At 34.3% G+C, this 27,250-nt stretch overlaps 1 protein-coding gene across 1 annotated transcript in view; it reads left to right on the top strand.

Moving 5' to 3' along the window:
- The first annotated feature begins 798 nt into the window (after positions 1–798).
- LOC125661926 (dihydrofolate reductase-like) overlaps positions 799–27,250 on the top strand; it is a 37,797-nt gene continuing 11,345 nt past the window's right edge. The window contains exons 1-3 of the mRNA XM_048894091.2: positions 799–879; positions 22,026–22,153; positions 24,114–24,163. Of these exons, the coding sequence (XP_048750048.1) occupies positions 22,056–22,153; positions 24,114–24,163 (148 nt within the window). The 5' untranslated portion in view covers positions 799–879; positions 22,026–22,055. The remainder of the gene's footprint in view (positions 880–22,025; positions 22,154–24,113; positions 24,164–27,250) is intronic.

The raw sequence follows: 27,250 nt of genomic DNA, 5'->3' as shown, positions 1-27,250 counted from the left end.
ATCCATTGACGTATATCTTGACTAAAGCAAAGTTAGATGCCACAAGTCATCGTTGGGTCTCATCCTTAGCAAATTATGAATTTAGTAATACTTACTAGCCAGGAAAATACAATGCAGATGCTGACGCATTATCCTGGAAACTCCAAGAGATTTCGGATGCCATCAAGGCCATATGTATGTCTGCCACCATAACAGGTATACCAGCTGTAAAAACTTTGTCTACAACAGCTACAGTTAATGATATTGAAGCAACCAGAGATGACCAACATTGATTGGAGAAAAGAGCAGACATTGGCTAGGGATATAGAGATCTTGGAGAAGAGAAAGGATAGTAAGAAGGAAACAACCCTGGTTCAGAAGTATTTAAGGGAACGCAAGAAACTACTGTTTCTTAATGGCATCCTTTATCGAAACTCAGTTCTGGATGGAGGAAAGGTATTTCCGTTATGTCTGCCAGATCATTTTAAGGATGTTGTATTTGTAGGGATTCATTCAGAAGTTGGACACTTTTTGACATTGTAATTATTTTCATACATTAGTCGAATACTAATGACTTACTTTTTTAACCATAGTTCATGCTACCTTTTGGCCTTTTCCCATCAGTATATGAAATAAAAGTAGCCATTTTCTCCAGGCAGGGGAATATGTGACCAGGTTCATATATTGTTTGGTAGCTAGTGTCTATCATAGTTTCTGGTTTGTATGTCATGTGATTGAGAGAGAGATGTATGAGATAGATAGAGAGAGAGCTGTATTCACTAACTCGCACATGCATGCCATCCCATAATATCCAGTCATTCTCTACACGACCGTCAAAGTGTTAGCAGTATTTATAGAGATTCATTTATTGATCAGACTTATTACATTTACTATAGACTGGTAAGCATTTTTATACATATATTAATTATGCGTGAATTTAAGTAATAGTTATATTATACTTTACATATTATGCTGTAAAGTTATAACATTGTACTTTGTGAATTACAGCTAGGGTAAATGTTATGTTCAAATGTGTATGTATGTTGCAGGTTTGGGTTTAGATTTAAATACATATATCAACAAACCAACCCCAGAATTCTAGTTTTACCTACATGGGTTACATAAATTTTAAATACATCGGCAATTGGTTTGACGTTAATATTTGGTCACGACGCGTGAGGTATATCCGCCATTTTTATAGATTTTGTTTAATATTTACTAAATTAGTTTTGTATAATCATAAATGACTTGAAACGTTTGTTCATCGAGGTTGTTTATTCAAGTGGCGGAAAAAATAATATGTACAATGTATATACGGTTTGACTATTTCACTAAAGAGCAAAATAATGGCGACGCCCATACGGTTCACAAAAAAATTCATATAGAGATGTATATTTCCTGTTGGCGATTTCGACTTTTACATGCGCGTTAGCTTTAGAGCCTTGCTTTGTTGATGGGCCTGTGGTTCGTCTGAGCTTTGTTCGGTGTGTAATGCAGAATAGGGAAGAAGCAGGTGAATTCAGAATTCGAGGCGGGTCAAGTTGAGCGCTGTAGGCGTGATTATGCTTTAATATAAGGTATATTAAATCTGGTAACAAATGTGCAGAAGACACCGGAGATGATGCTTAATTCTAAAACATTTTATAAATTGTATAGTGGTTTATTGAAGCTAACTTGAGACATTGTGATATTAAAGTTTTATGAAAGCCATACATAAAATGTAACTACATTGGATATCATAGATATGATCAAATATATTAATGATTTATCAAAATTTTTATTGTTCTTCATAATTGAATTTTTTCAAAAAGAAAGTGACAGCTTCTTACTTAACCCCTAACTTACACCTCCTTGCAAAATATTGATGCTTGAGATGGCTGAACGTGTTTCTCTATTTACATCCATAACGTCTATCATTCAGAATACAACGGATGTAAATCCATGCGTAAAGCAACCATACATATGTATGGCAAGCATTTGTTTATAATAGAACTAGAAAACCTGCATATGACCCAGAATGAATGTCAGACACTTCACCAAAGATGTTATCTGGGGTTACGCAAAGACACCTGACAAACTGCACAGTGTTTGTTCAACAAACGGCACGTATAGCCAGGTTTACAATGTACTTTAATAGTACCGATTATACATAGTTACAACAGTCACATAATCGTAATGAGGAAATAAAAGAAAAGAAAAGAAAGGAATCGGTTGATGTTGTGTCGTTATTTTATAATTTTAACTGTCAGTGACAATAATGTACTTGTACTGTAAATTTGCTGAAACGCAAAATATTTATATGAAAGAAGGCCCCCAAAAAATTGCTCAAAGTGTCTCGGGCCAAAAGTTGGTCAAATGTCTTTGGACCGAAGCGTCTCAAAATGTTAGACCGAAACGTCTGACTACCGCCAGAATAGCATAGGATTTCATTGATTAAATAAACAACAAGTGATTTGATTAGAACATATCTTAATCTATTGTTATAGTGTGATTGACAACCATATTGTGCATCACGTTAGGGGAAATTTTTCAGTCAGTGATTTCAGTCGTTCAAAGCAGCAACATTTCGCTGGGTGCCAGTGCTTATTGAAAACCCTGAGAATGTATAAAATGGTAGATTCATTAAATGCTATTGTTCTTCTTTATTGATTAAATGATCTGTAGGACTGAATGATAGTTGAGAATCATATGCTTGATACACAATGCACTTGTTTAAAACACATATTACCCCAATAGAGTAGATATTCAAGGATCAAGTCAAATTTGCAGGACAAGGAAATCAGTGACTGATCAATGTGTTGAATACCGTTTGCTTGACTGGAATTAAACGTGTTACATTAGTGCCCTCATAGAGCCAATGAACTCTTTAGGCTTTGGGATATAATGACAAACATAAAACTTCTTGCATATAGGATCAGTTGAGGGCCTATTCTCGAGGAGGAGAGAAGGAACTAAACATATATGATCAGTTAAGCTTGGGTAACTTTAACATAGATTTTTCAAATACCATGGATATTTGAAATTGGTATATTTTAAACTTGATATGTTGAACCATCAGATATCGCAAAGTTTTTTCTTGAGTTCAAGATAACAAGGTTGTCTTTATATGCCAGAACAAAAATTTTGTGAGTAGAAATCTTCATATAATTACTTGAAATTGTTTGTAAATAAAATTTTGATTTACAGTAGCTGAACAATAGCAAAATGGAAAATTGAATGGTGTAAATATCAAAGTGGTATTCAAGTTTACATGTTTGAAAATACTTGTTTTGAAATGTCATATAGAATCTTACAACCCCTTGCTACAAATGTTTTCATAAATGATCAAAATGGATACTAAATTTACGTTTATAATTAATAGTAAAATGGATAGATTTCATTGCATGGAGTTTCTCAATTAAAATGGAAAGACTTTGTACAACAGTGTTACAGAAAGAAAGGGGTGATATATCATAATTATTTTTATTATACCTCAGAATGATTTTGTTATATAAATGTTAGGTGAATAAATTTGCTATTTCTTCTGGATATCTTTAGTCATGAAATAGTTTCTGAACTATCTGCCCTAGGGAAATAGTCTCGAAACTATTTACCTGATACTATATTTTCTCGCGTTTTCTTTTCTGTGACGTCAAAGTCTGATAACTCTAATTAGTTTACTTCACTTTGGTGTGTCTGATACAAAAAAGTCTACTTTGGTATAATAAAACACCTTTTTACTGACTATTCGGACAATAGCAAATTTATTGTTCCCCAAGACAGCAACTATTTCCCAATTAGTTTACTTCACTTTGGTATGTCTGACACAAATAAAGTCTAATTTGGTATAATAAAACACCTTTTTACTGACTATTCGGACAATAGCAAATTTATTGTTCCCCAAGACAGCAACTATTTCCCAATTAGTTTACTTCACTTTGGTATGTCTGACACAAATAAAGTCTAATTTGGTATAATAAAACACCTTTTTACTGACTATTCGGACAATAGCAAATTTATTGTTCCCCAAGACAGCAACTATTTCCCGAGGCCGCGCCTCTGGAAATAGTTGCTGTCATGGGGGACAATAAACTTGTTATTGTCCTTATAGCCAGTAGATAGGTGTATATCATACGCCCGCATAAAAATGGGGGCGTATTATGCTATACCGCTCTATGTCAGTCTGTCCCATTAACTTTTTGTCTCCGCAACTCTCCCTAAACACTTTAGGGGATTTTGATGAACCTTGGTACATAGAAAGATCACAATGTGGAACTGTGCATATTGCAAGGGGAATGCTATCCAATGTTTTTAAAGGAGTTGTGGCCCTTGTACTTAATTTTTTTCTATTCAAAATACTTCTTCACAACTTCTAAACCCTTTGGGGAATTTTAATGAAACTTGGTACAAAGAAAAATCACAATGTGAAGATGTGCATACATGTATTACAAGGGGAATGCTGCACCACTATTTTTGAAGGAGTAAGGGCCCTTGGACTTAGATTTATTCTATGCAAGTACTTTGTCTTCGTAACTCATCTTAAACCCTTTGGGGGATTTCAATGACACTTAATACAAACGAACATCACAATGTGTAGATGTGCATATTACAAGGGGAATGCTGTCCCACTATTTTTGAAAGAGTTACAGCCCTTGGACTTGGATTTATTTAATGCAAAATACATTGTAATTGACCTGTCATACTCGTGAATCCTGGCCACGTAAAAATCAGCAACAGAGATCTGGGGGAAACTACCTCCTTCGCAACATCCAGAGTACAGAATTTGCCTTTGGGCGCTATGAATATTGCAGATATGCCTTCGGGCGCTAGAAACATTGCAGATTTGCTTTCGTGCGCTAGAAACATTGCAGATTTGCCTTCGGGTGCTATAAACATTGAAAATTTGCCTTCGGGCACTATGAACATTATAAATTTGCCATTTTGGAAATTTGCCTTCGGGTGCCAAGACATCTCATTGCACTGATAAACAGAGTGCTGATTTACCTCCATGCTCAAGTAATGCTGCAAGTTTTCATTCAAATGAATCAAATGACTGTATAAAACCAAGAGAGCGTCCAAATTTAAAACTGCAAGAATCTTTGAAAATTGTGTTTGCTTCTTAAGTCAATCTAATGAAAGGTTTCCAGAATTTTTCCGAGGTGTTCAATGTACATGCAATGCTTTAATGTCGATCATTCAAGGAAATGCATTCACAACTTATGAACTTGATGAAGTACTTTATGGAAAAGATGATTCATATATGCTTAGGGTTGGAGAATTACAATCAATCATTTGTCCAGTTTACTTAAAAAATGCTTAGTTTTGAAGAACTTCCAAAGGAAGTTTCAATAGATTATTTGAAATACAATACTATGAAATGATTTATGGAACAGTGACACATGTTCATTGTTAGGGTTCCAAAAAAGTGATGAAATTAAGTCAAGGCATCAAAATGATGTTTTCTAGCTACAAACAAGGATTAATTATAGTTGGAGGACTCTGTTTGGCAATATTTAAAGATGGAAAAAATTGTTTAGTTTTCTTTGAGACTGGGTGGTCTCTCTAGTGCTGATGGAAGAGCAGTTTAAATTGCATTTGAAGAGATTGAAAGCTTGTAAGTTTCAGTTTGTAGCATGCAAATTGGAGACATCTATGGAATGTACTGGCACTCTTAGTAAAGAAATTCATTTAATGGACAAGTATTTCCAATATCAAGAAATCATGTCAAAAAGATGTACAAATTCCAATGCCAGAGCATCAAATATACCTAGAAATGAATATATGAGAGATTACATGAGGATAAGGAGAGAATACTTGGAGAAACAAAAACAGAAAGACACACACACACACACACACACAGAGAGAGAGAGAGAGAGAGAGAGAGTACAAGTAAAAGCATGAGCAGGGCTAGACAGAGTAAAGACTTTCAAAAGAAAGAATTAGCTGCAAAAAGAAATTCTAAACAGAAACCCGAAACCAAACAAAAGAATAGAGAAAGTATTTTGAAAAGCATGAACAAAGCTAGGCAGTAGGGTTTTTTGTTTGAAAGAAGGAGAAGCTAAAACCTAAAAGAGAGATAATGTTGAACAAGTGCAGAAAGAAAGGATTGCTGAACAGGAAAGTAGACGCAAAAAAAAAAAAAGAGATAGTGAAAAAGAAACCGATAGAGTTTGTAGAGCAAAGAAAAGGTTATGTATCTATTGAAAACAAGAAAAATTTATGGCATTTCTATTGAAAACTGCATCAAAACTTTTCATGAACAAATTCAGAGAGGTCCTATATGTGTTTGTTCCTGTTGTCATCAGACTTGGTTTTTAAAGAGTGTAGTGAAGTTGGAGTCAATTAACTTGAGTTTAAGTAATAGAAATCTATACACTGGGTTGAAATCTGAAGGTCTTGAATGGTTGTGCTTATCCTGTTATCGTATGCATTGAAATATGGGGAAAATCCCATATTATCTGTTAGAAATGGAATGAAATAGCCAGCAAAGCCACAGGTTTTAAATTTGCATCCACTTGAAGAGAGATTAATATCCCAAAAGAATATCTTTCATGCAGATAAGAGAACTGCCAAGAGGTGGACAGATGTCAGTTAAAGGAAATGTAGTTAATGTTCCTGTTGATATTCAACAGTAAATGCACTCCCAAGGCAATCTCACAACTCCTATAAGCAATACAAAATAGATAGTTGGGCAAACATGTTTTACATAAAATGCTCGTCCTAACAGAGTTGTTTGTGCCTTACAATGGCTTGTGGAATACAGTAAGTTGTATAAAACCTCAGGTATTGAAATAGATCAGTCATGGCAAACTACTATTGAAAACAACAACCATGAAATATTGCAAGAGCTCAATGGAACTTCTTTGAATAGTGATGATCGTGAATTGGATGCAAATGATGATGGATTCTGTAAAATTGCATTAGATGATAATGTGCAAGGGAACACAGATACACTTGGTTGATGAAGCAGACATTGATGCAAACAAAACATATATCTTTGCACCAGGTGAAAATGCGGCCGTTAGGTTTGTGTGAAGATAAAAGATGCTGAATATTTATGTTTTCCAACCATATTTTGTGGATAGGTATAGAAAATAATGAGAGAACAATTTCAGTTTATTATAGTGATATTACAAAGTGGGAATTGCATTGTGTTGACAGGTGAGCTGCAAAATCTGTTCCAAACATTTTTTTAGATTAAAAAATAATCAAATAAAACAAGTTACTGATAAGGTTAATTTGGCCTTGAGAAGGTGCAAAACAGATGGAAAGAAAATCACTGTAGAACAAGCTCGAAATCCAACTACTGCAAAGATTGTTAGGCTTAATGAAGGGTATTACATATCCGAACTTTGAGAAATTCTCCTGCTTACCTGTCTTCAAAAAAGAAAGATGTGTTTGCAATGATCAGACAACTAGGTCTTCCAACAAGGTTTATTTCGCTTTCACCAGCTGATACCAGATGGATTCATTTGCTGAAAACATTGTCCGCTCTCAATGGCAAAACACTCTCTGATGAAGAAATAGAAAATCTAGATTGGAATGCAAAATCAACATTGGTTAAAGAAGATCAAAGCTGATGGAATGAAACAAAGATATGAAAGGACACCAAAGCAACTATAACACTGGTGTTTAGCAGATGTTGTTTCTGAATTGGTTGGAAGTTACTTTTCCTAATAGGATGGAAAAAGAATGTCATGATGAAGAAAATATTGATAATCCAATAGAAACTTATGAAACTCTTGTCTCCGATTCAGACAATTCTGACCAAAATACTTTTTCTGATGCTGACATTGTAGTCCATTTGAAAAATGGTATAAAGATCCGAAGGAGAAGGAACAAACGTGTCATCAGATATGTTGGATACAGCCGTAGAACAAATTCTGAGGAGCATTACAGAGAGAGGATTTTTTTGTATTTGCCTTAGAGAAATGAGAAATTTGACCTTCTGGAAGGTTTTCAAACTTTTGAAGAACATTATTGACAGAAAGTCAATATCATACAAATGAAACGGAGACAATATGAACATTTTGTTGAAGAATTGGAACAAACAAGGCTTCAAGCTGAAGAAGATCTTGATAGTCTAGAACCATTAGCACCAATACAGAACATGTAGAGGCAAACGATTTAGAGATAGATCCAATTCCATCGGAGAAACTTGCTCACTTTGATCCAGATAGAGTACAACACAAAAATTATGATGTAGGACAAGATTTAGGTTTATCATCAAGGGTTTCAGAAGTAGAAATGAGTGCAGTACGCGTCCCAGATAAAGAATATCATCAATTATTACAGTGTTAATTCAATACAAAGCAAAAAGAATTTTATAACGATGTTGTATCCTGGATTCAACACAAGAATGAACCATTGTATGTTATTTTTACTGGTGGTGCAGTTGCAGAAAAATCTGTGGTCATTGATGCTATTTTTCAGTCATTACATGGAATACTACATTCCCAAGATGATGAAAATCCAGATCATATCAGAATATTGCTATGTGCATCCACAGGAAAAGCTGCATGAAAGGTGAAGATAACGAACAGTGATCAATCTCATAACTCCTATAAGCAATACAAAATTGATAGTGGGGCAAACACGGACCCCTGGACACACTAGAGTTGGGATCAGGTGCCTAGGAGGAGTAAGCATCCCCTGTCACCCGGTCACACCCGCCTTGAGCCCTATATCCTGATATGGTAAATGGAGTTATCCGTAGTCAAAATCAGTGTGCCAAGAACGGTTTAACAATCGGTAAGAAACACGTTAGACAGTATTTGACCCAATGATAGGTTGTATTGACGAACTAGATCGTTATAACAACTATAAAATTTGCGATATGCTGACTTCAATCGAGACTTGAAACCCCTGTACCATCAACTTGTTTGTCAGTAGCTTGCCTCGATTTAAAAACTGACCATAAGCAGAACACGCTCTAGTGTATCGAATCAGTTGAGATATATAAACACCATATGCAGGTGATAATGGAATATTGCTACATAAATATGGGAAGTTGACGATGGAGAAGCTGAAATCATCCCGTTTGTCATACAATTGAGTTGTCAGTTTGCCATTAATGTCTACTTTCAATAAAATATCTATAACATTAAGGGGGCTACTATTTCACAGCATTTCACATAAAAATGTACTAAAAGCAATACGATATGTGTGCTGATGAATTGAACTGTTTCAGAACAAACTACAGAAAGCTTCAAGTTGTAATTATTGATGAAATTTCAATGGTTTGAATAACATGATGACCTTGAATGAAGACTCCAGCAACTCACTGGCAGAAAACAAGATTTTGGTAGAATTAGTATCATAGCTGTAGGGGATTTATATCAGTTGGTCCCAGTGTGTGACAAATGGATATTTATCTTGCAAATCCTGGTCAAGGGTCAGCAAATAATTTATGGAAAGAACATTTTGAGATGCACGAGTTAACAGAAATAGTGAGACAGAAAGGCGATCTCAGATTCACTGAATTGTTGAATAGACTCCACGAAAACAAGTTAACATCAGAGGACTTGGAACTCATTTCTCAAAGAGTTGTAACACCAGTGTCTCCAGCATATCTCCAGTACATGTATATCCTAAAGAGCCACCACATATTTTCATCGAAAACAAATTTGTTGATGCTTTTAATACAAATCTACTCAAAAATCAGTTATCAAAGCTGACACAGACATTTTGTCTCAGATTAAACTTTCCCCAGAGATAAAATTGAAACTTATTCAAAACTTGCCTGAAAACTAATATAGGACAACTTATATCTCAACTTATATACTCATCTTGTAATTTCTGTAAACTTAGATGTTTTCCCTGTAATAGCTCTAAAGCTTCATTGTCATTTCGGATTTCAAACATTTCGGTTGAGCATCACTGAAGAGACATTATTTGTCGAAATGCGCATCTGGTGCATCAAAATTGATACCGTATAAGTTTTACATTATGACCCCTGGGTCGAGGCCTCTGCTGGTGGACTGTTAGTCCCCGAGGATCTCTACAGCCCAGTAGCTAAGTACTTCGTTACTAGCTTGAAAATACGGATGTATATTTAATTGCTGTTATAAAATTTAGAAATTCATTTCAAAATTAAGGATTGTCTCCCTCACGCATAGCTCTTATCCTTAGACGAATTTGACTCCCTTTTTTGGCACACTATTTTCCCCTGTAATAGCTCTAAAACTTCATTGTCATTTCGGATTTCAAACATTTCGGTTGAGCATCACTGAAGAGACATTATTTGTCGAAATGCGCATCTGGTGCATCAAAATTGATACCGTATAAGTTTTACATGTTGCAGATGGACTAACAAATGGAGCTACATATGTAGTAAAACACATTGAATACAGAACATCCAAGTGTAGACCTGCTATAATTTGGGTACTCCTTCAAGGTGCAAAAATTGGAATATCAAGGAGACACCAATATCGTCATTTGGTGAGCAGTGATATTGATGGGACTTGGACCCCAATATTTGAAGTGAAGAGAACATATGAGAGAGTCCAATTTCCATTACAAGCATCTGCTTTGAAAACAATTCACAACACTTAAATGCAGACACCAGCTTATCACAGGCAAAGCAACGTAAAATTCCGCACATTCAGTATGTTGCTCTATCAAGAGCAAGATCACTAGATGGTCTCTTCATTTTAGATTTCAATCAAAAGAGTCTTGACAAAGATGACAGTGTTGACCAGGAAATGGAAAGACTTACGGCAGCAAAAGATGAAGCTCTTTTACCAACCATTGTACACAGTTACCAAAGATGCCAAATTTTTATTCAATAATGCAAGATCTCTTCATAAACATTTCTGTGATGTCAAAGCAGACCCTAATGTAAAGAGTGCAGATGTCGTTGGTATTGCTGAATCTTGGCTTTGTGACTCGGACTTGGATGAAACATATTTCTTGCATGGCTTCAAAATATTTCGCAATGATGGGAAATCTTACCATTGCACAAGGTCTCACCTCGGCATTGTTTTATATTTAAAGCATGACTTGACAGTTTTGGCATATAACTCATTTTCTTCTTAACCTGTTGAATTTTCAGAAGTGTCTATTAAGATTGGCAATTGTGAGGTACAGTTTGCAGTTCTGTACAAGAAACCCTCTTGTAATCTTCAGGTACTTTGTAGTACAAAATTTTTACTACCATTAATGAACAAAGATGCAAAGTCAGTCATTATGGGGGATTTTAATTTGGATATGACCAATAAGTACCATGGAAGTTTCTTAAACTTCATGAAAGAAAAATTTCTTTGTAATCAGGTCATGAAAATAATGACAACAAAAAATAAAACTCAACTGGACCTTGTGTTTACTAATTTTCCAGATGTTCAAACAGAAGTTCTAGAAGCATATTGGTCTGACCATAACATGATTTATTGTGCAACAAACTTAAGTGAACTCTGAACTGTTAAACCCGCCAAGATGCTTTAACTGGTTATTTGTAATTATTCAGTTTCCTGTCTGGAAACTGAATATTTACAAATTGCCATGAGTGGTTTTAGAAATTCTGGGTTGCCACTCATCATTGTATTGTGTGATATTAAAGGGTGCCTTGTGTTGAGGATCACAACCCTCTTGACATGCTTGATGATTTCTCTAGTTTTTGAAAAAAGAACAGGCCCACTGTGAGCCGCTAAGACTCGAAAATTCTTTGAAACCAACCTTGAACAATATTAAACCCAAAACAATCAATTAATAATGGCGCTTGCTAATTTTAATCAATTATCTCAGTTATAAACTTTCATCTTTTTCTGAAAACTTTATACAACTTAAATGCAAAATAGCATTATTTTGTTTCCTCTTTTTGACAGCATTTAATCATTTAATCATGTCGCTACCAAAAAATTAGGAAATTAGTACATACAAGTATAATATATTGCAACAAAATGATGTAGCATTGTGTTTTCAGAACTGTTGTAACTTTTAAAGTTTTGTCGTTTTGTTATGAATGTAGTATTAAGATATACTGGTATTTCCTACCCCCATACTGTTTGGAAGTGTAGTTTGTTTAATCAAGTAATAATGATATTGAATATATTCAACTTTCACAGTGCTCGGTATTATGATATTCATTTGCATTATGATAAGTATGTAAAGTTTAGTAGTACTAGTATTTATATTACTTTGAGTATATGCATGTTGATTCTGAATTTGTCAAATCAATATTCATCCATTATATCGTATATTACCGACTGCTGATGTGATATTAATTCCAAGTGGAAACTCTGAACAGTTAACATTTTAACCTCTGTGCCAACTTCAGTGGGAACCAAAAAAGAAAGAACATAGTGAAAATGAAATAATATTGCCTGTTTAAGATGAACAGATTATTTCTTTTTTTTAAAATGAAGGAAGGATTCTTGCACAGTTTTGAATACATTAATGCTCTTTAATGTTACAAAGAAATGTACAGAGTGATACCAAAAAACTATTGCATGCATTGAAGTAGTTTTATCCTCTCAACAATAGGAAAAGTAAATGTTGAAAATATTTCTAATGTTCTCAGTATTGCTCTGGGTCTTTGCTCAAATGTACTGGCCTTGCATCTGGCTTGTATGCCAGTATCAATGTAGATTTTACTTGCTTACTTGTGCATGCAATTTCAAATGCAAATCTTTCTCCTTTTTTTGTGAACCATATATAACTATATGTCTTGGATTTTCATAATGTCTGCATCAGTTAAATTATATGAAGTTGTGTTTTAATGAAAATTTCATTTGAATGAATGTGTATTGTAATTAGTATTAGACATGTTTGTCACTTAGAATACACAATTATATAATCTCGCTTCCATCCATAGAAATTGTACATACTAGCTAGCCATGTAAACTATTTGTACAAACACTTTCACTCTTTTCTTTTCGCTTTCGGTATTGAAGAGTGAAACTATGTTGCTTCTTTTATTATATGTGTACCCTTATCTGTTCATTGTCTCCCCCATTTATATAATACTTGTTGTATATAGAAGATATGTCTTTGAATTTGCAAAGAGTTAAATTCACCTTTCATTTACTATGTACATTGAAAATTGATCGATCTATGATTAGTTTAAGCCACTGAAATCATCTTTATAAGGATTTTGAAGTGTATGTCAAAATCTACATAGGTCTAGTAAAGTAGTTAATACAATGTGCATGCATACTTTCCTAACTTTTCATAATAATGAAATTATAAATGAAATAATTGCTTCCCGTATGAATTATACAATTATCAATATCATTTTTTAAAACACACACACACACACACACACACACATGTACATTTTGATTTGTCAGTTGCTTGCCACCCCTATAAATACTGGATATTTATCATATAATAATAGAAAGAGGAGGTCACTGGCCAGCCCATAAAGGGAGGTAAACCTTGCTTCTTTCAAAATCAAAGGTACTAATGACAATCCCTATAAAACATTGTACCTATATACATGGTAACAAAGCAATTCTTGAAAAGGGATGGTGAAAAATTCACTGTCACATCATTTCATTATTGAAACACCACAAATTAAAAACCACAATTCATAAATATTACCATGTACTCCTTTCATTCATGTGATGTGTGTGTGTGTTATGATTTTATTGTTATAGAAAATGTTATCTGATTTAGTATGTACATATCTTTCTCATTTCACTGACATAATAAATTAAATGCTTTGATGAATAACTTAATTTCAGATCTTTTATCATTATACATTATGAAAATTATGTTCAATCAAAATGAAGTTGAATCTTTGCAAAAATGTGTTATTTATGCATTCATTACATTCATATAAATTGGTTATGCAGTGAACAGAATTCTACCAGTATAGTTACTACTGTTAATGGGGACTTGTTAAATTAATCAATATGTATTATGTTATATTCACGGCACTCGTTAAATCAATAAATGTACAAACTCTTTTATTGAGCAACCAGGCATAAGTATCTGAACAGGACATGTGGAGAACTAACGTAAAAGTGAAACAACATCTTAATCGTCCGAGTGGACTACCAACGGAGTGTTCAGTTACATGTAAGCCGTTGTAACACTTTGTAGACCACGTCTAATCCAAATGCTCAAATGACTTTTCCCCTAAAATCTACGTTTCTTAGCCGATCAGATTCAAGTATTTTACATGACAAATAAAATATACGAACATCACTTTTTGATGTCTTATTGATAGTCCTTTTAATATCCCTGCCTTATTATTTTTATGTTATATATATAAACAATTTGTTTGATATAGATGAAGTAATGTATCTCCTAGTCTAAATAGATGATAAAAAAAAATTAGTCAATTATAACATCAAATATGGTGAGCATACAAAAAAAGCATGCTTGTATTTTATTTTCCATCAAATGCAATTTACCTTAATATCAAAGAAAACCATAGTCGCTAACAGCAAATCGATCATTGGAGGAGCATTATGGTTTTAAAAATCTAGATTATACACGTGTGGGAGCACATGGGGATCGTGTTGGGTTACGTAGATAATTCAACTCATTGTCTTTATCCTTGATCAAATAGGTTTTGTTTATGATCGAGTCTCCCAATATATTGTAAGTTCTCATGAATGCCTTTGAATGTAATTGCATGTTACAAAGAATATATTTATACAGAGTGTTGAATGTTAGAACTGTGTTTTGATGTTGAATGTTAGAACTGTATGTTGTGATGAACTGGTGCCTTCCTCTACCCTCTAACGTCTATTTTTGTACGTGTAGTTTGTGTAATCATCTTTGTACAGTGTAATTACTAAATTGGTATGCAGTTTCGTATGTACACGTACATTCATTTGCTTTACTGAGTGGGTTATATCAGATGCGTTGAACGTTATATATTGAAGGCTAACCTTACGATACCAAGTTCTTTATTATGCTGAGTTTTAGCAGGTCGTATAAAATCTATGATATCTTTCCTTCGATTTTATGGAGAAAACTTTTTTAAACGTGCACTTCTTCAAATTAGGTTGGGGATGGGGGTGTTACAGCCGTATTTGACGTTTATTTCTGTCCAAGCTACGATACAATTGATACTGAGAATTGCAGAAGTAATCTATTAAAAATAACTACAGACACCTGGAAATAAAAGCAGTTAAAGCAAGTGATATAATCAGGCACGTATATTACAACGCTCCTCAAAAAATTACGCACTTTGAAAAATATGTTCAAAATTGTAATATTTCTGAATTTTGACCATTTCATTTAATTTCTTTTTTACATATATTTCTCTGATATATTTTTTCTAATTGATATGTTTTTTGAAGATTTTATCCATAGGTTTAAGAAATATTAGCAAATAACGTTTTCAATTTTCATGAATATTTTTTTTATTTAAAAAAACATTCGAACGTCTAAATGAGTCGTTTAGGCATGTTTTCTTAGATATTCATATTACGTCAAAATTTGAACTCTATAGTATTTTATTTGCAAACAAAGTACCTGTTTTATCAATCCGGAATAAATCACAATAAAATCATATAAAAAATCTTAAAAGACTGTATCCTTTATCAAATCATACTTCATAAGACGTGTTTTAATGAGCCATTAGTGTCATGAGCTACCTTAAGTGTCTCCATGAAAAACAAAAAATGTTTGTAAAACATGTATCCCCCTGGTGCAAAATTGAAAAGAGTTATACACCTGCATCATTTGATTGATAGTAGTGTCAAACCAATTCAAAATATTGAGCAGACATGCTATGTCCAGACTGGATTGACCATGTGACCACAACATCAATAGGGGTCATCTTCCCCTGAAGATATACCAGTGTACCAAGTTTGATGTCTGTCAAGCAAAGGGTTCTCTAAACATTGAGCGGTCAGTATATTCCTATGTCCATTTTTTACCTTTGACCATGTCTTCTAAAAATCAATAGGGGTCATCTACTCCTCATAATGTATCAGTGTACCAAGTTTAATGTCTGTCAAGGAAAGGATTCTCAAGATATTGAGCGGACTGTGTCTTCCTTTGTCCAGAATGGATTGACCTTTGACCTAAAAACAATAGGGATAATCTTCTACTCATAACCAACCCACATATGAAATATCATTATCATCAAGTGAATGGTTCTCAAGATCTACCAACCGACATACCGACCGACCGACAGGTGCAAAGCAATATGCCCCTCTTCTTTGAAAGGGGGTGGGGTGGCATAAAAATGCTGATGTACATTCCCAACGCACTTTGAAAAAAAAAATCGAAGTGCGTTGACTTGGTCCCAAATTCAACGCACTTTGAATTTTGTTTCAAGGTGCGTTGATTTGATCCTAAATTTTACGCACTTTGAATTTTTTTTCAAAGTGCGTTAAAATACAATTAGCATCGGGGTTTTTTAAAAAGAAGTTAACTTCACAATATTGCATGAAAACTCTTGACAAGCATAATAAAAGATCCAAAGCTCTAAATCTTGAAGGAGAGGGACAAAGTTTGATCTTTCAGTTCAATTCACCGGTTAAATTTTATATTTCCACTACAATTTTAGAAGAAAAATAAAAGGGAGGGAACCAGTCTATCTATAGATGGAATATGCGCGTTAAAATAGCCAACTTTGCGTGTAATAACAAAAGGGGCAGACATTTTGTGCACATTTGAGTCATTGCAGTGTAAGAAGAGATGTGCATTGTAAGTTGATTTACACAAAATTAAATTTTCAAAAGATTGAATCACACACGAAAAAACATAAGTAGTTTTGTCCTCAGTGTAAAATGGTAAGCTAATAATGTTCATGTACACATGTAATTTTGTGTTTTGGTTGTCGGAAATATTTACTTGAGTTTATAATGAAGAATTACTGACATGCTAATGAGATCCTGATCTCAAAATGTCGAGGACTAATATTTACATACGGTTTTTTTTTTACATCATGAGTTCATAACCAGGTATTGCTTGCAGAAAAAAATCACATCAGGGACACATGAATGTAATAAGTGACTAAATTATTGTTTAGTCATACTAGTTATGAATGTTGGACAACTCGCCCCCTCTAAGGACAACTCGCCCTCTCTCAGGACAAGTCGCCCCTTCTCTTGAGACAACTCGCCCCCAATATCATATATAAATATATTATCACATTTTATTTTCATTGTGTGTGTGTGTGTGTGTAATTGTACAAAAATTTACACTTAAAACCCTATAAAATTACGCTTTTTATTTCATACTTTAACACGAATGGTAAATTCTGATAGAAATTATACACATATTTAATTATTGCATTTCAGAAAACATGATATTTTTCATAATTCATTTGGCAAGGAAAATTATATTTACTGATTTTTAGTGTGTGTGTGTGTGTGTGTTTTATCGATACACTATATATACATAAGTGTAAATGTGAAGCATGGATATTCTGATATATGTAATTATCTTTTAATGCGTTTCTAAACTAATTGCCGTTGAAAAATCATAACATTCCCATGTTAGAAATTTTATAAGGGCTTTGCTATACTTATTTTTTTTTACGCAGCAATTTCAAAGTGTAAAGTACTCTGATGATGAGTACCTTAACGTTGGAAGTAAATTGATAACAGCTTGGAGGAAATCAAAAAACATTTAGATTTAACAACAGACGCAGATAATAGATAATTGTACTACGTCAGCCGTAGACCAAGCTCCCTAAATACCAAACGCTTTCTTGCTTCCGCTGAAATTATATATTTTACATGTACATATAAGTGATGATGAATTTGAACCCAAACACTGGATTTTCTCTAAAATATTTCGTTTTGCATAAAAAGACACGAAGTTTGTGTTTATGTGAACATTTCTTTTTGTCTGTGATGTATAATTACTATCTATAAGAAATTTATTAATTTTTGCTAATACATCTTGAGAGAGGGGGCGAGTTGTCCCAAAGAGGGGGCGAGTTGTGCCAAAGATGGGGCGAGTTTTCCTAATACCCTAATTCTTAGTCATTACACTTAGTTCTTTAAAAATAATTACAATCAGAAATAGTAAATTTTCTATCTATTCTGTATATTGACGCCATCAAATGAGGACCACAATGTGCTGTGCGCCCTCTCTATTCAGGGGGAAATAACTCGCGCTGCATTGTGAAAAATCTATTCCATTGAACATCTTCCTTATAACGGGTACCTGTAAAGTGCGAAACCAAATCGAATCGAAACGAAACCAAATCTACCGAAACGAAACCCACCGAAACGAAACCTACCGAAACGAAGCGGAACAGATTGTATAACCTAACACTTTTAATTAGAATAATTAAAAATGGTATATCATGCCCCTGTGAAAGTTACCACATATAAATAAAATTCGCCTCCCCTTTGATGTATGCTTTTGGATTGACTGATACAAAGTTTAAAATGTTGCATTGATTGATTGATTGTATCTTGCTTAATTAACGCCTTGCTCGAGAATTTTTCACTCATATGGAGAGGTCACTAAGACCGCTCAAAAGGGCTTCAAATTTAGGCCTATGCTCGGCGCTTACGGCCATTGAGCAGTGAGGGTTCTTTAGCGTGCCACATCTACTGTGACACAGAACATCCGTTTTTAAGGTCATCTCCGAGGACCCGTGACATTCTCACCTGATGTCGAGCGTTTGGCGATGGAACTGTCACTACCTGATTTAACGACTTAGGTCTGTTGCGGCCGGGATTCGAATCCCGGACCTTCCGCATGCGGGGCGAACGCTCTAACTTAAATGTTGGAAAGGGGGTCAGTAAACACAAAGTACATATCCGAAGTTGATTAAATCATCAATACCATGTCAATTAGTTTTGGATCCAGAAATTTCATAACGGAGGGTTACAGTCTCACAGGTCGGAGTCTGGGGAAATATACTAAACGGCGTTGGATCCGCCTTTGGCCATAAATTCATGTTTCAGTATTTTTTGCTCGAAAGACAAATCTATACATGTGGATATTGTGTATCTGTATGTAGTATATCAAACGGTGGATTCTGAGTCATCTTCACAAGTCAAGGGTTATTGATTCGTTACCTCGCACAAACATCTTCACAAGTCAAGGGTTATTGATTCGTTACCTCGCACTAACCAGTAACCCTTGACATGTGAAGATGACTCTGAGTATGTTTTCCCGTTTTCTTTGTAATTTCTGCTTCCCTTGTTCAAAATGTTGACCTCCTCCTGATACCATTGCATTAAATAATTTCCGTTTTCCGTTCCGTTTTCCATTCCCCATTTTAGCAACACCCCAAATATATAGAGTTATCTTTAGACTTACTGCATATCAATGATAATTTTGAATAATACATGTAGTTTATATATCTTGCCGAATTGCATAATTGTTTCCATTATTGAAAGTACTCGCACCTAAGCAATTAGAGATAAAATAAGAGGTTAAACGTCTTCCTGCTTTCATCTTTCTCAGACACCAGCTTCTTCAAACAATGTTTGATGCTAACTAATGGACCACTTAAAAATGTATCAGTCAACCTGAAAGACCACATCAACAGGAAAGAGAATTTAATTTATATGTGGTAATTTTCACGGGTACCCGAGATACCATTTTTGGCCGGGTTGCACGAAGTGCAAATCTGGTCTATAGTTTGTGAAATCAACTCCTCCTACAGTTTTTTATGTACAACCTTGAAACTTTGCAGAAAGTAAGTATATATATTGAAGTTATGCACTAGGTTTTTTGAAGTCTGACCTTTGTCGAATATGGGCGCTACAGCAAAAAGTTGTTACTAAAAATAGAGTTCAACTTGAAAAAGGTAAATGAGATTATCTTTTGTGGTTAAATTTAGTTGCACTACCTCTGAGGAAAAATTCAATTATATATGAATGTCAAATTTTCTGGGCATGAGTTGTAAATTTGCAATATAAATAGAGAAATTCTGTTTCTTTATCATATAATCATATACAATTCAAGTACCTGAAGTTATTGTTGATTTTAGTTATTATTACTTAATATTACATATATCAGCAGTGCTCCAAGTTGCGAGTAAATCGGTCGCATTTGCGACCAGAAAATCAATTTTGCGACTAGAGATTATAATCAAGTCGCATTTTCGCGAGTGAAGAAAATTTGGGCAACCAGTAAAATTTTAGAATCGGGATCGGAAGTCTGAATAAATATTTTTAGTCTCGGTCAAAACAATCAAGATGGCGGGAAAACGAGGTTTAGAGCACTTTGGATTTATCAATAGTAAAAAACAGAAGCCTCAGCCTTGTACATGTAACAAAGAAATTCAAGAATCACACGGGGAAAGTTCTGCATCAAAAGATGGTGTAGCAATGTCTAAAGAGAAATGCAAAAGTAAAGGAAGAACCCCAGTCCTGAAATGGCGGAGGAAATTTTCGTGATGGCAAAATGTTTTGCAGAATTTGTGAGGCCAATAACCCAGCAACGTCCACAATTTCTAGACATCCATTGTCCTATTTCGCCACGACCGAGTGTACATCTTTCAAACGTGGAAATGTGACTATTCACGGTAACAGTAAAAGACATGTCGTCCGTTATTAGCAGTAAGTCGAGCGGAGCAACAGATAACTACCACCAAATAAATCCCTACCCAAATTATTTACTCTAAATATTGCAACCCGGCCAATTGAGTCTTTGACCCATTTTTATTATAATGATTTATGATTACACAGTTCGGTTCTACAATCTGTTTCGTTTCGGTAGGTTTCGTTTCGTTTCAGCAGATTTCGTTTCGTTTCGCACTTTACAGGTACCCCTTGATAACTACCATTCCAGTTCATTTCAAATTTGGTATGAAGCATCTTTGCGACAAGGGGAACATAAATTGTAAACTTTCCTGCACACCTGAGGCCTTAGGGGCGGGACAAAAACTGCCAAAAATTTACCAGTTTTCAAAACTCTTCATCTCTATAACTGCACATCTGTAAGAAAATCTAAATGCATAGCGATGTAGATCAGGAACATCTCTACCAAACTTGCAATTCATAATCCCGGAGTAGAGGTTCTGAATCTAGGTTAGGGCAAAAATAGATGATCCCAGGAGTAAGGGTTTTGATCCCAGGGTGGGGCCAAAATTGTTATTGACTTCTGTTTTAATTAGCGGATACAGTATAAAAACCAAAGCATATTTAAGTAAAACAGAAAAGGAATTTCACAGCCCCAAGGTTTTGACTCTAGGACGGGTCCAACTTAGACAGTAATATCGTGTTAAAGTTACATAAAATGTTATGTAAAGTATTTCATCAGTGAAGGCACTTTCAGGGGAATTTAAGGTTTAAGAACACATCTTGTTTCATACTTTTGATGAATACTAGAAGATTATGGAGAACATGACATTTTTTGGTGGATTGCACACCCCTGAATTTTCAAGTCGAGCCTATATTGTATTGTTTCATGTAATTATGTCTTCTAGAACAGTCATTCAGTCAAATCTATTTTTGGATGACTCGCTTTAAGGAGGTACTCTACATCGTCATAATGGCTGACTTCCTTTTAAAACATGGATGACCATATAAATATCAGCAACATTTGTCTATTCATTTAAAACATTTTCACCTAACTGAGTGGCTCAGTATGTTAGCATGTCGACTGCTAAACTGTATATTGCGTGTTCGAGCCCAGCAGATGTTTTAATTTTTTTTTCAGATTGCTTTTAACTAAAACTGTATTTTTTTTAATTTTATTTTTTAGTGAATAAAGAAAATTTGAAATTTTTCAATTTCAAAATATTGTTGTACATGTCCTCCACTTTTCATCCATATCAAATTTCTCTGGTGTAGCATACCTCCTTAATTGAATTTGCTTTGCCCAGTTCAAAATATGAACTAATTTAACGTACGACTTACCTGGCTCACGGTGAGTGTGACCGGTCAACAGGAGATGCTTACTTCCCCTAAGTGTTTCCTACGGTTCGTGATTGTCCTTTTCTTAATTTTGTATCCTTTTTAGAATTCATGAGATCGATCACCGTTCGTTGTCGTCGCTTGTTTATTGATTAAGGACAGAGCGAGCATTACTATAAATGAAGAGAAAGACGGCATTACGCGTGGTATTCCTGTATAAATTTACACATTTTAAAGGTATGCTGCAGTGTATTGTGATGTAGACGAATTTAGTTTCGAAAACTTCATGTGGTCATGAATTTGCACTATTAGACATAATTGTACTTTTAGCAATCAGATAAAAACATCGCAGAGGATAGCATGGGAGATCCGCCGGGTTTCTCTGTAATGGCAGCGATGTGTCGAGGACGGGGTATCGGATATAAGAACAAACTCTCCTGGTGGCAGTATCCTCTCAAGTAAGATCGGTATATGTTTTGCATTGATTGAAAACCCATGGCAATATTATAAATGCAATATCGTGTATAATTAAATATATGGAAACATGCGATCATGGTCATATCGAATACATTATTGTAGAGAAAATTGAGAACAAAGATATACAGTGTATAAATTTCAATCTCCGCTTTAACGCCATGCGGGATTTTTAACCCGTCTGATAACTAATTATTCAACTGCAGTGGTAACACTATTTCAATGGCTGTTGACATTATCAAACCAATATATACTGGGTGTAATGGTAAGCTGCTTTTCTGTGGATATATCTCCAAATATGGATAACAATACAATTTAAAAATGTGGCTGTAACGATAAGATTCCGCGTCACATTGAAACATAACATGCACACTTAAAATATATATTTATGCTTCATACGTATAAACAAAAAAATGTATTATAGAAAATAGCATTATATGGAACGAAGCAAATTCTTAACCACATTATATGATGTAAAATGGATAAGAACTATGGTTCAATATTTCTTGCAAGATTCCTAATCTACTGCGTTTGTATACCGGAGATTGTTCCGGCCACTCCACAGTATTTAATTTAGAACATATTTTTCTAATATGAACCTGCAAAATATCAAACCGGTTGATTCTGTGTGAATTTTCTAAAGGTTCAAGAGGCCATCCATGACCTAATCACATGTCGTATCAATACCTTCATGTAAAATAACTACTTCATGTAAAGTGGGTAAGCAGGATTAAAAGATGCAAAATTGATAACTATTTCTCGCGTATTTACATATCAAAGTACCAAAATGCTGCACCTTTCTCGTCTTTATAGGTGGACTAGTAGTTGAGATTCTAACCAGATCGATGTTTCACGCTAAACTTTCAATTTTAAATTCTAACTTTGAAAATCGTGCTCATTCGATTTTTTTAAAAGGACCGATATTTCTTCCTCCGCAGTGTGTCCAAACATTTCTTCCCATAAAGCGGGTTTTGAACATTCTTTAATTTTTACAACAAAAAATAGTATTATTGATAACTCTTTATTTAAAGATGGCTATAAGTTAGTGTAATTTATATTGTAAATAATATATTCTGAATCAAATGTTTCTTCCCGTTTATATAGTAATTAGTCCTAATGTATAATCGCAATTCTAGATAATCTTTTTCCCAAACAAATGATAGAAAATATAAAACATTGTTAAAGAGTTCACTGGAATATGAATGATAGAAAATATAAAACATTGTTAAAGTGTTCACTGGAACATGAATGATAGAAAATATAAAACATTGTTAAAGTGTTCACTGGAACATGAATGATAGAAAATATAAAACATTGTTAAAGAGTTCACTGGAATAAGAATGATAGAAAATATAAAACATTGTTAAAGAGTTCACTGGAATATGAATGATAGAAAATATAAAACATTGTTAAAGAGTTCACTGGAATATGAATGATAGAAAATATAAAACATTGTTAAAGAGTTCACTGGAATAAGAATGATAGAAAATATAAAACATTGTTAAAGAGTTCACTGGAATATGAATGATAAAAAATATAAAAAATTGTTAAAGAGTTCACTGGAATAAGAATTATCAACCACGTTCATAACCCAGTGAACCTTTTTTTAAAGTGTTCTTTATTTCTAGAAGTACCATTGTTTATATGATGGAGTTCATTACTTACTCTCAATTACGATGTCATTTAGAGTGATGAACTATTTTATACCCAAGGACTCGCTTTTGAAATGATTCATTCCGTAGTGGATTCGAACTAGGTAGTTGTAAATATCGCCACAGAAGGCATGTTGTCCTTTCAATCGGACGTTTTAACACAATCTTGACTGGTAATCAACAACCATATCAGAGTTTAGAGATCGTTGTGGTTTTTGTGTTAAACCGCTTACATTTTTATTTTGACAATTCGTACGTTTCCTACACATGGTCTTTTTAAACTTTATTTCAGAGGAGACTACGATTATTATATGGATTGGACGTCAAGAGTGACGTCACCAGGTAAATCTTATATACTTCTCACCATTGTGTGCTTATATAACTTACACTGAAGGCTTCCTACTGTTCTCACGCTTATATAACTTACACTGAAGGTATCCTACTGTTCTCACGTTTATATAACTTACACTGAAGGCTTCCTACTGTTCTCACGCTTATATAACTTACACTGAAGGTATCCTACTGTTACCACGCTTATATAACTTACACTGAAGGCTTACTACTGTTACCACGCTTATATAACTTACACTGAAGGCTTACTACTGTTACCACGCTTATATAACTTACACTGAAGGCTTACTACTGTTCTCACGCTTATATAACTTACACTGAAGGTATCCTACTGTTCTCACGCTTATATAACTTACACTGAAGGCCTCGTACTGTTCTCACGTTTATATAACTTACACTGAAGGCTTCCTACTGTTCTCACGCTTATATAACATACACTGAAGGCTTCCTACTGTCCCAACGCTTATATAACTTACACTGAAGGCTTACTACTGTTCTCACGCTTATATAACTTACACTGAAGGCTTACTACTGTTCTCACACTTATATAACTTACACTGAAGGACTCCTACTGTTCTCACACTTATATAACTTACACTGAAGGCTTCCTACTGTTACCACACTTATATAACTTACACTGAAGGCTTACTACTGTTCTCATGCTTATATAACTTGCACTGAAGGTATCCTACTGTTCTCACGCTTATATAACTTACACTGAAGGACTCCTACTGTTCTCACGCTTATATATCTTACACTGAAGGCTTCCTACTGTTACCACACTTATATAACTTACACTGAAGGTTTCCTACTGTTCTCACGCTTATATAACTTACACTGAAGGACTCCTACTGTTCTCACGCTTATATAACTTACACTGAAGGCTTCCTACTGTTCTCACGCTTATATAACTTACACTGAAGGCTTCCTACTGTTCTCATGTTTTCGATTACGTATGGTGTCCGTCGTCCCAAAATGTATGTCATGTTCTAAGATTTGGGTCACTTTGAAATGGTTATGGTTAAATTGAACATTTCTCTGTGGAGAACTTTATTTTGGTTGTGATTTTCACTGACATTGCACTTTTCTTATTATCTTATGATTAAATTATGTTAGAACGGGGCGAAGTTGATGAAAATGACCACTTCTTAAATAATTTTACTGTAGAATCGTTGTGTGGTAGGAAGATAGAATTTGATGTACATACTGTAAAATTCTTTTGGATAATAAACGAAGAATTTTATAGTGACAAGTTATAAGTAATAACCAAGCCGTCACACTATATATGAGAGTCTGAGTACACACAAGAAATTGTCTTCAGTGTCAGCCGTGCATTTATGTTTGAATTAATTGGATCATAAATCCTTCCGACTTAACTTTTTTAAGCATTTCAAATAGTAAGCATATGTGCAGGGTCATTAAAACACCAAACAATACAGACTTCAGAAACGGATTTTCCTTCAATACATAGTTTTTGGGACATATTCAGAGTCCATATATCGACATATTCGTTTTTCTTATCAAACATTTTTATTAATGTGCAATATATATCGTGTACATCAAATAGAAATGACACGACTTGTGCTCCTATAATAACTGACCGTTTTTATATTCTGATAAGGCAGAATTTATTCCAAGAAGGAAAAGAAATATCTTGCTGTGGCCTTTATACTGACATTAAGATATATCGAGACGCTTTATTTATTAACAATACTTCTTTCAAATACGTTGATTTTACAAGGGTTTGAACAGTCTCGTTTAACCATTTCTCAGATTTTGTGGTCGTTTTAATGATCTAGCTTGTTATTGATTCGAATGCTCTAATGTATTTCATACCACTTGTTAGGCCGTTCCTTAAGTATATGTTGGTAAGCTTTTCTCGAGTACCAAGAGATATGGTGCCACGTGAAGCGAGGAACCAAATCGAGTGGCGAGAGAAAAGTTTAACAACATACCTAGTACATGTTTCACACGAGAAATGTAAACTCGGTGGTCACTATTTAATTTATCATAACCCTTCCGTACTCTTTATCCTTTAATCAAGATCATCGGCATTTATCTTGATTGGTGCAATTTTGTATTGGCTGGCTTTGATAATTTGTGCCATCAAGGGGAGTTTACCTGTATTCAACAGCCAGGTGAGGGTGCACAGTGAGTAGTTTTCAAGTATTATTAGGTTTTTTGTACACATTCAATATATTTTCATCCATGTTTCAAAAGTGTCTGTCATGCCTTTTCAAATGGATTTAAGTTAAAAACTTATTAAACTATTGATATGGACATTTTCGGGCATGATAGAAAATACTTCCATGCGTTTCCTATATATCATTTCTGAAAATGAACTTGAAAACAGACTACTTGGGTGTCCAACAAAAACCAAATAGAGAGAGAGAGAGAGATTATCTTAACTAGAATTACATCGCTCTGATCTCTTCTTTCTGTTGATCGCCCAAGCCACCCATATTTTTTTTAATATTCAAATTTCCATAACAATTCTTGTAATTGAAACACCGTATTCAGAAAGCGCGACGCCCTTCCTTGATTGTTACCAACCATTGATAATTGTTGGCCTGGGTTAATAAGTATAAATACAAGTGCACGGTTACTCAACCATGAAACTTGGACAGGGTGTACCAAGTTAGTTGCTGTAGCAGGAATGAATTTATTTGCATATCATTGATGTTTTATTTTGTATATTTACCTGTCTTTAATATTGTACAGTGTACTCCCTTCGTTTTAGTTGTTTATTTACACGTAAGTCTTATTTGACAGTTCCTGCATATGCCCACGTGTTCAATCATCAAACCAATCTTTCAACTTTCGTAACCTTGATTTTCATTGGATAATTATCCGGAAGTACATGATTTAACCTCTATGGATGGTACTAAAATACGGGTAAAGTTCAAACCCTCAATATTCTATTCAATATATTCAAAGTTGTGATTTTCTATTGTCCCAATTTCGTATAAATATCCTGATTTTCGTAAGTTGGTTGAGGGACTTAGAAAACATTAACTTGCTGTAAGTATCTCACTTTAGATTAAGGTTTATTAGGTATTTACCAGGTTGCACCAGTCT

This window comes from Ostrea edulis, chromosome 8, assembly GCF_947568905.1.
Source record: "Ostrea edulis chromosome 8, xbOstEdul1.1, whole genome shotgun sequence".
NCBI lineage: Eukaryota > Metazoa > Mollusca > Bivalvia > Ostreida > Ostreidae > Ostrea > Ostrea edulis.
The sequence above is the reverse complement of the archived record's forward strand: the minus strand, read 5'-3'. Positions and strand labels throughout refer to the sequence as shown.